At 41.0% G+C, this 13,360-nt stretch overlaps 1 protein-coding gene across 1 annotated transcript; it reads left to right on the top strand.

The window, feature by feature from the left end:
• Positions 1-700: 700 nt before the first annotated feature.
• Positions 701-1,328, top strand: LOC120358537 (translation initiation factor IF-2-like). The gene is made up of 2 exons (XM_039453094.1): positions 701-784; positions 876-1,328. Exons 1-2 carry the CDS (start codon positions 701-703, stop codon positions 1,326-1,328), a joined length of 537 nt encoding a protein of 178 aa, XP_039309028.1.
• The last annotated feature ends 12,032 nt before the right edge of the window (positions 1,329-13,360 follow it).

Raw genomic sequence — 13,360 nt, 5'->3', positions numbered from 1 at the left:
ATTATTAAATGATATTTTGTCATGATTAGTATTTCAAATACTGAAATAAATAAAACTGTTTTGCTAATCTATGTGTATCATTTGGTTGTGTGTTATTAAACATCTTAACCTAGTTCGTGGTATGTTTTCATGTTTATGATTGTGGTTACAATTATAATAGTGTATTTTAAAATGATAATAAAATAATAATGAGTACAAAATAATAATAATAAAAAAATATTTATGAAGAGATCATTGTTGCAATTATTCTTGCCCGTGTCTCGTAGCGCTAGATTTCCATTGTGGTTGTCGCTTGTTCCTCCGTTGCCCTTGCAGGTTGGAGCGGCGTGCTGTTGTCCGGGATTGCTGTGTCTGTGAGCGTAACTGCTGTCTCTTCTGCTTCTTTTGTGGGATTATTTATCCCTTGGTTGCCGTTGTCGCTCTGGCTGTCACCTCCCGGTCTTGCCTGGTTCGGGATTGTCTCGGCAGTTGGTTCTTTTTGTTCTGGTGCCTCGTACGTGCTTTCTGGCTCCATATTTGGCTTAGGAGATGTCTCAATGGAGGGCTCCCCTTCCCATGGTAGCCTCTGGAGTGTGACCACAGGAAAATTTTCCCGCAGGGATCGTCCCGCCCCCTGCTGAGCCCGGCGGCTGTCCCGTCTCCCGACCCCTCTTCTTTCGAGGAGAGGACAATCGGGCTGCTGGGGCAGCTGGCGGGCTCGATGGGGGAACTGGAGAGGCGCCTGGCGCGGATCGAGGAGGGAGCTGCTACGGCCTCCTCCCTGGCCGGCGCTGGAGCGAAACGGGTGAGAAGGGGACAACGGGGGATCGGGCTCCGCGGGAGGAGCCCCCTGTCCCCGAGCCCCTGTCAGCGGCTCTACGGACTCGCCTGCTCAGGCTCCGTCGACGAACGGACCGGAGTGGGCGACCGTGGTTGGCCGCAAGGAGAAAAGGAGGGCTGCAGCGGGGGGGGCGCCGGCGAAGAAGCCGGCTCCCGCCTCTGTAGCCTCGAAGAGCGGCCGGGGTTGTCCCCTTCCCCGGCCGGGAGCTGCTGGTGCTGGTGCCTCGGCGGGGGTGGGCGAGGCATTGCCGCGCCCCCTCTCCGGGGTCGCAGCCCAGCGGAAAGAAAAAGAAGGGTCCAAAGGGGGTAAATCCGGGAGGGGGGCCGCCGCCGTCTCGAGCGGCGTCCGCTGCCCCGGGTGCGGTGGGGAGGCGGGTCCCGAGGTCCTCCGTGGTGGCAATCCGGGTGGAGCCGGGGTGTGCCTCCTACACCGACATCATCAAGAGGTCCAGGGCGGCAATCAACCTGAGGGAAATTCTCCCTCAGCCCGACCTGGGCCTCAAATTTAAGGTTTCTCAGGCCGGGGGTGTCCTGTTGGAGATCCCCGGCTCGGAGAGCCGGCCGGCGGCGGAGCGCCTCGCGGCCGAAATGAGGCGGGTGGCTGGGGGCCCGGGGATCCGGATCACCTGCCCTATGCGTAGGGTGGGGGTCCGGGTGTCCGGGTTCCTTGACTCCACCGAGCCGGAGGAGGTGGCGGCGGTGCTGGCAGGCGCTGGAACCTGCAGCGCCGCCGAGATTAAAGTCGGCCGAGTTACTCGCGGCCGCCGGGGCATGGGTTCTGTGATCGCACAGTCCCCGGTCGCGGCGGCCGCGAGGCTCGCCAAGGTGGGAGAGTGGCCCTGGGCGGGCGGCTGCGCGCGTGGAGGCGCTCAAGGCTCCTCCTCAGCGCTGCTACCGCTGTCTGGCCCAGGGCCACATGCAGCACCGGTGCTCCGATTATTCCGACCGGTCCCGGTGCTACTTCAACTGCGGCGGGGAGGGTCACACTCGGGCTCAGTGCGCTAACCAGCCGTTCTGTCCCGAGTGTGCCTCCCGCAACAGGGCGGCCGGCCACTGTCCGGGTGGTCCGGGCTGCCCCAGGATACCCCCTATGCCAAGAAGGGCTGGGGGGTCCTTCTCCCTCCTCCCCGAATCCGGGGAGTGAGGGGGAGATGGAGGTAGAGCGGCCTCCCTCACCGCCGGACACCGGCGCTGCTCACGGCGCTCAGGCCGTTGGGGGCGACAGACCGGCGGAGGCCGAGGCCGCCGAGGGGGTGCGTCTCTCGTGGGCGGGGCCAACGGAGCGGCGGCCCTGTCCGCGGGAGACGCGCGGTTGCCGGGGTCCACCTTGGACTCGTCGGAGTCCGGGGAGGAGCCCCGCCGCCTAAGTCGCGCGCGGTCGAAGAGACCGGCGCTGCAGATGCGATAAGCGTGTCCAGTCACGCATCTGGGGAGAACCTCCCCGTGGCCAGGGTGATTCTCTCATCCCTCCCCCCCCAACTCCCGCAGAGGGAGCGGAGGGGGAGTAAGGCCGCGAGGGAGGAGAGGCCCAAGGGAGGTGCGCCCAGTGCGCCCTCCCCGGGGCCGCCCGTCCTCGGCAAGGGGAAGCGGCGATAGTGCCGCTCCTCGGGTGCCCGCCCCTAGCTGCCCCTAGCGCTCGGGGGATGCGACGGGACGGGGCCCAGGCTGATGGAGCCCGGTGCTAGGCGAGACGCTTCTCTCCCCTGGCGCCCGGCCCGGCCACGTTGAGCGCCGTGGACGGGAGGAGGTGGGGCGGGCGGCGGCGACCGCTCGTCTTTGGGCGTGGGGCTCGCACCGGCGGTATGTCGGGAGCGGTCCTATGGCCCTAAATGGGCGCGGGGGTGCGTGATGCCTCGCTCCGCACCCCCGGGGTCGGGCTAGGCCCTACTGGCTGACGTATCTCGGCTGGGCCAGCAAAGCCCGACTTCCAACTCGACGAACTGGCGATTCGGGGAGCTCCATGCTCCGACCCCCGGTGGAGGGATCTGAATGTATGCCTTAGCAATCCCGATCCCTCCACGCAATAGGGTGAGATGGGCTCGGTGGGTTTTTAGTGGGTAGGCGGGCCGGGCCTCGCCAACTTTCTGCCGCGCAAGCGGTCTGTGCCGGCGAGGGGTACCGCGTCCCGAGTCCCCACACTCCCGTGGTCTAGCCAACCCGGGATGCAATGAGCATTTTCCCCCCGATAAAAAAAAAAGCGCAAAGAAAATATCGGATCCCTCATTTTAGTATATCTCGCAAGTTCTAACATGTGCGCACTCATGATATACATACACAAATTGGCATAAATGATGTCCTGCGCTGACGCTAATTGTATTGCGATTCAAGCATCCCCATAAATAGTTGTTCCATATTTTACTATTAAATCTGGTTAGCATCACCAGATTTCTGTGTACGATAACCAGACTGTTTTTTCCGTGTACATACGTACACCGCATAATTATATTGAATGTACATGCATTTCATATACATTATTTGAATATACAATATAGTACATAATATCCCAGATAGCCAAATGATTGCAAATTGTCGGCAACTTGCCACAAATATCGCTCATAAGTTGTCAGCAAAGCAACAGAAGGGGGTATCCTCTTTTTAGTATGTTTTTGTCAGTAACAATTTTCAAAATATAATAACGGCAAGTTTCTAACAATCTATTGGCAATAGACTTTAAACTCAGTTTTCAGCAACTTGCTGGCAACTGGCGCGCCACACGTCAGGAATCCTTAAAAACTAAACAATGGGTAGGAAACAAGTGTTGCTGTTAGGTTGCCCTCAGATTGCAGACAATGCAAGAAACTTGTCGGCAATCTGATGACAACGATTTTCAGTAATTTGTGAACAACTGACGTGCAACATATTGTGTTTTTAAATTGCCATCATGTTATAAACAACAGGTAAAAAGATTTTTAATCCTTTTCATATATCCTTTTAATCCTTTTCATATCCTTCTATAAATACCATATAGATCTTGTTACCAAATCTGTGTCATATCAAGACTTATGTTCAACAGATAGAGCAGATCGGTGAGCGCTTAGTGAGTTAAGAGCAAAACTATGTTCCAAAACTCATAAAAAAAAGTGTTGCAACCTTTTAGCTCATGACTGTATATACGCACACCGACGGAATCTTTCCGCGCGCGACACGCGGCTTCAACACATATACGCGAAGCGCCCACATACATACGTACTATCTTCCCCATGTCTTCCTTCCCCATAGTCTTCCCCATGCTACTAGTGTGGCTGCTAAAAGTCGAAAATGCATTACTGACACTGGGCCATTTTGAATTTTCACTAGTTTTATGAAACACACAACGACAAATGATGTACATTCATAATAAGAGTAAAAAAGTAGGTTAGGCGATGCATGCGCAAGTATGCTTCGCTTCAGTTGGTCGCTTAGGTACTGGCGTTTACGTGCACTTTTCTCACTCAATATTAATGCACATCATTGTCAACTAAATGCTGAAAGCTTTTTAGCAATTATTATTATAGTAGAGTTGCTATTTGGTTGCCGACATGTTGCTCACAACTTATGAATAAAAGTAATACTCGCATGTTTCTGTTAACTTTATATTACCATTCGGTTGCCGACACGTTGCTCACAACTCATGAATGATAATCGTTGTTCACATATTGCTATCAGATTGCTATAAACATTGGTTGCAACAATTGTTTTACCGCTGTTTTATAATAAAACTCAGCATATTAATACTGAATTAACAAAGACATTTTTGTTTCATTAAATTATAAACAACATAATAGCAATTAACGAGCAACTTAATTTCTGCAATTATTTGATTTAGATTGAGTGTTCACGTTTGGTTATCTGGGATGTATATCCATTAATGTATTTTACACTGTATGTATATACAGTGCACAATGTTTAATGTATATACATTTCATATAAGTTATTTAAATATACATTATGATACATAATATATAAATCCATTAATGTATTTCGTATGCATATACACCGCATCATGTTAAATGTATATATGTTTCATATACTTAATTTAATCCTTAAACACATATCAAAAATTCTCCTAGAATTTTGATCGCTTATTGTGTGAAGACGGAATAAGAAAAAAAATTTGGGCTAGGTGGAAAAAAAGTTTAAAATCTTCTCTATCGACTGCTATAATTGACTAACTTCATTGCTTAACTAAAATAAAATAGCACAAAAGTGAAGTTTTTTCGGAAAAGTCTCCTAGACCCACTTGTGTGTTTAAAGGTTAATTTACTTGCACCGGTATTAAAAATTAAGGTTTTATTTAAAAAAGTTAATGTGATTTTGATCTGACCTTGGCGACGCCATCCAAGGTCAAAATGATAAGATCAGTATATAGGTCTTTTGAAACTCTACAACTTTTATCTAAAACATTTTTTTCTAAAATGCTTAGTTTTCTAAATATTTCGCTGTTCCGGTACTTTTTCGCCACGCTATATATATATATATATATATATATATATATATATATATATATATATACGTATGTATGTATGTTAACTCCTTATCAGATATTAGTGAGTAGATATTCTTGAACTATAAATACCGGTGCATGTGAATTAAATTAAATATATGAAATGTATATACATTTGACATGATGTGGTGTATATTTATACGAAATACATTAATGAATATACATACATAATATATGCCCTAACATATATTAAAATCATATATATGACATGTATATCCATTAAATATTGTGTACTGTATATACATACGAAATACATTAATAGATGTAAACATTATATACTATAATGTATATTTAAATTACGTATATGACATGTATATACGTTAAATATTGTGCACTGTATATTCATACAAAATACATTAATGAATATACATAATATATGCCCTAACATATATTACAATCATGTATAAGACATCATGTATATACATTAAATATTGCGTACTGTATATATATACGAAATACATTAATAGATGTAAACATTATGTACTATAATGTATATTTAAATTACGTATATGACATGTATATACGTTAAATATTCATGTATATGAAATGTATGTACATTCTATATACAGGATATTATTATATTTTCACATAATGGAGAAAAAATACATATACATAGAATATCCGATGTTATGTAGGTAGTAACGAATTACCATTTGAAGATCGTAGAAAAAAAACTGAAATGAGACATGCAACATTAATTGCTACTCTCAATATTCCTTTTGATAATGCAAAACACATTTTAGAATTTTTTCAAAATTTATCAGATGATTCACATGTCTTGAAAAAAATGACAATGGGTCGTACAAAGTGCAGAAATGTTGTTACAAATGCAGTATACCCAATGATGAGAGAACGTGTCGTGGACAACATTCAGAATAAAAAATTTTGCGTATACGAGTATATAGATGAGACGTCTGACATTACAAATGATAAATGGATGACATTTCTTGTAAGATACGTAGATTTCGAGACATTAGATATTTGCACGCAGTTAGTAAAGTTGATTGATATAGATGCCAAAGATTCCAGCCATGAAAAGTTAATTAACGCATTCAAATATGAAATGTGGCAATTAGAGATTTTTAAATATTGTTGCCTTGTCATGCGACAATGCGTCTGTTATAACTGGGAAACAAAGATCATTAAAAAAAAAAATTAGAAGAATTATGTCCAAATTTAATAACGTTTTCGTGTCCTTGTCATTCGACAGTGTTAGCAGCTTGTGCTGCATGTAATAAGATACCAGATGTTTGTGACGATTTAAAAAAAAAATTGCTAAATACGTTAACAGCAGTCCAAAACGTACTGCTATTTTTCGTGAATTTTCTTTTAGTTTTGAAAATAGGTATTTAAAATTAAAAAAATTATTAAAACACACTGGCTTTTCCATTATCAATGCGTAGATAGACTTCTGCAATCTTAACATACAATTGAACTTTTTCTAACTGAGCAAGTTGTCAGTAAAAAAAGTAAGTCTGGAAAAGAATTGTTAAGAATAATGCGCAAAATTGATATAAAAGCGTATTTTTTATTTTTCAAATATATATTAAATAAATTTAATACATTCAATGCATTCTTTCAAGCAGTAGAAACGCTGATACATTCAAAATCAGTCCAATTTTTGTTTAAAATTTGCAAACATTTTTGAAAGATGAACTTATGAAATCTTTTACAGAGAACATTATGAACATAGTATTCTCTGAAAAAGAAAACCATAAAATTTTTGATAAAATTACTTTTGGATCCGATTGCGATTATTACCTTAACGAAATAAAAATGCAGGATCACGAAAACGATATTGCAACAATACGAGAAAATTTTTTGTCGTTTTATGTGACTTCTGCAGAAGAAATTTGCAAAAAGGTTACCCATTAATAATTTATTTTTATTAAAGTTAAATGTTTTCCCACCTAATATAACTTTATATAATACAGATAGAGAAATATCATTTAAAGATGTTTCTTTCGTAGCCAAAACTATCGGTGATTTTGAAAAAGATGGTTTAAAGAAAGAATGGATTGCATTGCCATCAGACTTTACAAATGAGGAAAAGCAAACTCTTTCAACAAAAACGTTTGACGAAATGTGGAAAAATATTTTGTAATGTTACGACGTTAATAATAAAGATAAATATCCAAACTTAAAAAGTCTTCTGAATGCTGTTCGATGTCTTCCAAATTTAAATGTCGATGCGGAAAGAATATTTTCTTTTTTAACACATATAAACAAATAAACGTTGTAACGCTGGTACTTTTCCGGTGTCGGTTACGGGATTTTCGGGTTCAGGATAGGATGCTCGGATGTGCTCGCCGGGTGTCCGGGTTCGTATTCAATGATAACGCCGTGGTTTGGTAGTGGAAATGAAAGAGGTTAAATATATTTAGCTATCTTTGGTACAAAAATGAAATGATACAGTTCCGATATCGTTATCGGTTAATACTGAGCTCCTTGTATAACATTACGGCCCTCAATTGCGCGGTCGTCGGCCCGCGGAAAATCAAGAGAACGATCACGTGGTATTTGAATAGTGTCGCGGCACTTAACTGCGCGGTCGTCGGCCCGCGTGAATTTAAGAGAACAGTCGCAACGTATTTGCGCGGTACTTAATATCTAAACGGAAAGGACTTTAGAAAACTAGGAAACGGACTTAACAATTCGGAAACGGACGGACGGTGACTAGGCGCTTTGCGCTCGTAAGTAGCAAGCGGGGTTGCTCGGTTCGACAACATATATCTATATACATAGTTCGCGGCGGAACGTGCGATGTCGGAACGGACTCGCGGTTATCGCAATGTAACGACTCGGATGAGTCGTGAGCTACGGACGGCTTCGGTTCACGCTCTATGCGTACGGTATCCGTTTGTTAGAGTGGCCGCGCGGCGGTCCACCCTAATGCCGTGCTCGGGGCCCGATTGGCCTCTGCGGTTGACCGGTTACGGTCTCGGTTTCGACGCCCTCGCGCTGTGCGCGGGCTGTCGACGGGGGCGACCGGTTCGGCCTCATCTCGCGGGGTTAGCCCGGGAGGTACGGTGGCGGACACTGGATCGGTGTCGGCGCGGACGGTCCCCGAGAATTCCCGGGGACACTCGGAACGGTCTGGTCGGAGTGGCCGGACGACGAGAATGCCCGTCGTCCAGCCGAACGGAAACGGAATTGCCGTGCGGGTAGAATACCCGCCGCACAGCGCAACGGATTCGGATCGGATTTAGCCGGACGTACGGGAATGCCCGTTGTCCGTCCGGACGGTCCGGATTGGCCGCGTGACGAGGATGCCCGTCACACGGCTGATCGGATTGGATGGCCTGCGCGACGAGAATGCCCGTCGCACGGCTGAGCGGATCGGATTGGCCGAGCATACCCGGCCTCGGGGACGACGGTTTTACCCGTTGCTGGAAGGCTGGAACGAGAATGCCCGTTCCCGAGGAGGTGCTCGAGAATCCCCGAGCTAGGAGGCGCCGAGTATGCCCAGCGCTGGAGAGGATCCGATGAGATCGGATGTTCGGACGGATCTGTTTTACGTTGCCCACTGCCGGCTTATATATCGTTCCGCGCGGCTGGACGGACCAATCAGCGCGCGCGGACGGGCCGGCTAGAGTGGGAGCGCTTTCGGAACGCGGCGTGTAGCGCGTCGGTCGCGCGCGGTAGCATGCGGTGGTCTTACGTAAGCCGATTGCACGCGCGTGGGTCTTACGTAAGATACACGTGCTCGGCTGCGGTGCGTTCGACGGTTGGTCGGTCCGGAGTGGCGGCACGGTGGAGGGGCGTATTGTTACAACGTAATAAACTTTCGTTGGCATTAATGCCATTTGCGTTATTAAATCATAATTAAAAGCAAGAAACGAAACTTGCATAAACATGACAATAAAAAAAAAAAAAAGTTATTTTTTATGTCGCAAGATAAATTATATGAAAGTAGCGCTAAAAAAACCAGAATTATTTAACATTACATAAGGTAGATGTTTATGATATTGCTGGTCTTTTGTAGGCAGATTAAAATTAAAATTAAAATATTGTTACGTCTGGCGAGGTAACTATTCTTTTCTTTCAAGCGACGGCATGTGTCAGGCAACGGAAATCTAGTTAAATTGACTTCCTGTAGCACGACGGGACATAAGAGTGCTATAAATTATCGAAAGAATGAAGTAACGAAATCCGAGTGACCAGACATCCGGATAAGCGAGGCGGCCGATTTCAAACAAGTGATTCGGGATAACAGTGCAAGTAAGCCGGAACTGAGTCACTCGGATTGACGCGGTTGCTTGATACCTGACACGTGTTCTGTCGGCAAAGCGTTAGAGACAAAGAGCGTTATTAAACCAAAGCTCGTGGAATAACGTGTAGGTGTTACAATAAATAAAATCGGTGCGCACGACCCCAAGAAACATCGGCCAAAACCAATATAAAGTCCGTGGCATCTTGTATCCTCGAGTCTGTGATGCTCGAATTCATTCCTTCTTTCCATTTCATCATCTCAAGTCCGTCGCACAGTCCGTGGCATCTTACACGTTCGAGTCTGTGCGATCGGATCTTCATTGACACTCATTGTCAGTATTTGGTTGGCAACAAGTTCTGCTAGTGCTAAGTGCCAAGACATTTAGTAGAAATTTTTACAAGTAACCTCTTCTCGCAAGTATCATGGGGCTAGACATCCTCTACACGATGGGCAACCAGCGACTCGATGATCACTACCATCAAACAGTAAGTCTACACTCCGCTTCTTTTCTTTATTTATATTCTTATATAAGCACCTACCTTTTCTTTCTCGCGAAGGTTTTTCTTCCATATATTAATACACTTATAAGTAACACAAATTAGTATTCTCTCCCCACTTTCTTTACTATTTTCTTCCTTTATTTCTCCTCTTATCCGGATTGAATTGAATTTATAATATTTCAATTTGATTCTTAAAAGTTTCTACTTCTATTTCTCCTCTTGTCCAGATTGAATTGAATTTATAATATTTCAATTCGATTCTTAAGAGTTTCTACTTCTATTTCTCCTCTTGTTCGGATTGAATTGAATTTATAATATTTCAATTCGATTCTTAAGAGGTTCTATTTCTATTCCTCCTCTTATCCGGATTGAATTGAATTTATTTCAATTCAATTCTTAAGAGTTTCTACTTCTATTTTTGTTTTTATCCGAATTGAATTGAATTTATTCAATTTGATTCTAAAGAGTTTCCTTTCTATTTCCACTCTCATCCGAATTGAATTGATACTTCAATTCGATTCTAAAGAGCTTCTGTTTTTACTTCTTCTCTTTTTTGGATTAAATCGAATTATTTCGATCCGAATCAAACGAATTTTTTCCACTCCTTTCCCTTCTCCGGTAAACTTTAAAATTTTAAATATATTTTTTCATTCAAACAACCAGAGAAGAGAGAAACGGTTCCTCATTGTTAATATTTATTTTAGTGGACAAGGTTTTTCCGCTACACGAAAAATAGTAACCATTCATTCTTTCCTTCATTCTTTCTCTCCCCCCACCCCTTTTTATTAACCAAAAATCGATTACTAAAGAATAATCACAGAAGTTAATATCCCATTTCTTTCTGATATATGAAATTAATAATAATCTAGCCAAATCGCCCTCGCAAATGTGTTATAATTATACATGCGCTTACTTATATATATTTGCAATAATTGTTTAATAATCTCTAAATTACAACTATTTGAGTAATGTTGTAATAATCAAATAATATTATTCAGATTATATGCTTAGATTATGAACCGTCAAATATGTAACGTTCCTAATTAATCATCTCTTTTATTTATAACTCAATGAGAATAATTAACGTTAAACCAATACATCTCTAGTAATAAATAAATGCGGCAAATCAAATTGTCAAATGTAAAATCTTCTTTTCCCTTTTATTGATATATAATAATTATACCATTATGTACGTTAGTTTTAAAATATATGTTATGCTAGTTTTTATAAAGAATTTTAATTGTTAAAATTTATTTCATTTCCTCCTTAAATTAAGAAAATTTTACTCGATTGTGTTTATCGGTCCAATATTAAAGAATGTAACAAAGAATAAAATTTCACAGTTCATTGTCTTATATTATATTAAATTTATTTCGCCTTTTCAGTGGCAAAAACAAAATCCTGGTAACTCATTCCTTATTTAAATTATTCTAGCTTTACTGTAAACTTTTTAAAATGAAAATTAGTGTGTTTCTATCATTATTCTTTAAAAAGTTTTAAATACATTAAATTATAAACACTTCATAAAGATTTTGTTGTAGTTACTAGCCAAATTATAATATTGCTAAAGTTTGATTATCTATGTCAAGAATTACATAATAAATTTATATTTAATATTACTTTATATTTAAACATACACATATACATTCATGCACATATGTACATAAATACAAAAGAAAAAGCAAATGCAGTTTATCATTGTATGAAAAGATTTACGTTACCTCACTTTGTGTTTCAACAATCTCCGAAGTATTTCCAGCATGGTGACTAATATTATTTTTCTTCTGTTCATCTTCATTTAAATAACATAGTTTAATATTACTATTATTATTAGTGTTATCACTATTTTTGTTCTTGTTACTGTTTTGATCAGCTTTATTACGTAGAGAATCAATGTTCCTGCGTAATTTATCCATGTCTTTAAATAAAGTTGATGACATGGCAGTCATTTTATGTAAATCTAGAATCAGTTCAAAAGAATGGAAAGTAAAACATAAAATCAACAGCTACAGCAGATATTTACATCTCACAAGGGACATCTTACCTTCGTTAATAGTTCTTAAAGCTCGCAATCTTGCATTATCTGCAGTTCACTTTTTGTTTTCTATTTGTAAAGTATTTATTAGATCAATTAGTTTGGCTTTAGTCCATTTAAACATTGAACCGTCTTCGTCATTCTCCTTCGGCTCATCATTTGTTAAATTAATTTGGAAATATATAAAAATCCTAAAGTAAGACACATATTAAATTTATTTCACTTTTATTGAAAAAAAAGCAAGAATAAAGTAAGAATGCATATATGATTTTAATGCACATCAAATTTTAAATATTAAATGCTTTGTATAGGCAAAAGATAAAGTTTTTTTTGTCAAACATACAAGACAATATTAAAATTCCCCTAGAAGATTTATTGATAAAATCTCTTGATAAGTTTTCTATTTGCGATTGTAAACTATGACTTTCTCCAATACTTGATGTTTCAATCTTCTTCCGCTTTTTTAATGATTCATTAGGCTCCTGTTAGAGAATTGAACAGAATAAATATCATGTTAAACTTACAAATTAACATATCTTATACTTAAATCAAATAAAAGAGAAAGCAGCATTACTATTACGATAACACAACAAGCTGTGCAATTTCAAACATAAATAATTAAAAAAGAGATTATAATAATTATTAAACATACTATTACAGATACTGACACTGTCATTTTTTGATGAGTCAAAATCAAGCGTGTGATGGCTTTGATTAGATGAGCCTGATGGCCTATAGCAAAGTTTCCGTCTTTCTTCTCGAGAAGGATTTGGCATGCCAAAAAGTTCAATATTTTTGACATGTTGGCACATTTCAGTAAACACTAAAAATTTAGACATTTATTTTACGCTTAAATATTTATTTATAAAATGTAGGGGACAGTTGTTGGCGGTTTTGTCAAACAAAGACTTAAAGCAAAGTTGAGTTATTATTTACTTGTTATTATTTATTACGTATTAGTCTCAAGTCTGTTTGCATTAACGTAGCTTAAACTCAGTTAACTTACATTAATATCATATACTTTTTATAATAAAATTTATGATAGTATGATTTTGAAGACGATAAATTTTAGAAAAACGTTTATTACCCCTGCCGCAAATTTACTGTAAAAAACTATATAGGAACTATAAAATCTGTGAACATTTCGTATAGTAAGTTATAGTTTTGTGCAGATTTTATATGGCAAGCAACAATCGACATATACAGTATTTATGTGTCTGAATAAGATTGAATAGTTTTTCACGTTAATAGTTTTTTCACTACACAGAATTTATCAGTATCAATAAGGATTTTCCATAGCCAATAAGTTC

The sequence above is a fragment of the Solenopsis invicta genome, chromosome 1 (assembly GCF_016802725.1).
Source record: "Solenopsis invicta isolate M01_SB chromosome 1, UNIL_Sinv_3.0, whole genome shotgun sequence".
In the NCBI taxonomy this organism is placed as follows: domain Eukaryota; kingdom Metazoa; phylum Arthropoda; class Insecta; order Hymenoptera; family Formicidae; genus Solenopsis; species Solenopsis invicta.
The sequence above is the reverse complement of the archived record's forward strand: the minus strand, read 5'-3'. Positions and strand labels throughout refer to the sequence as shown.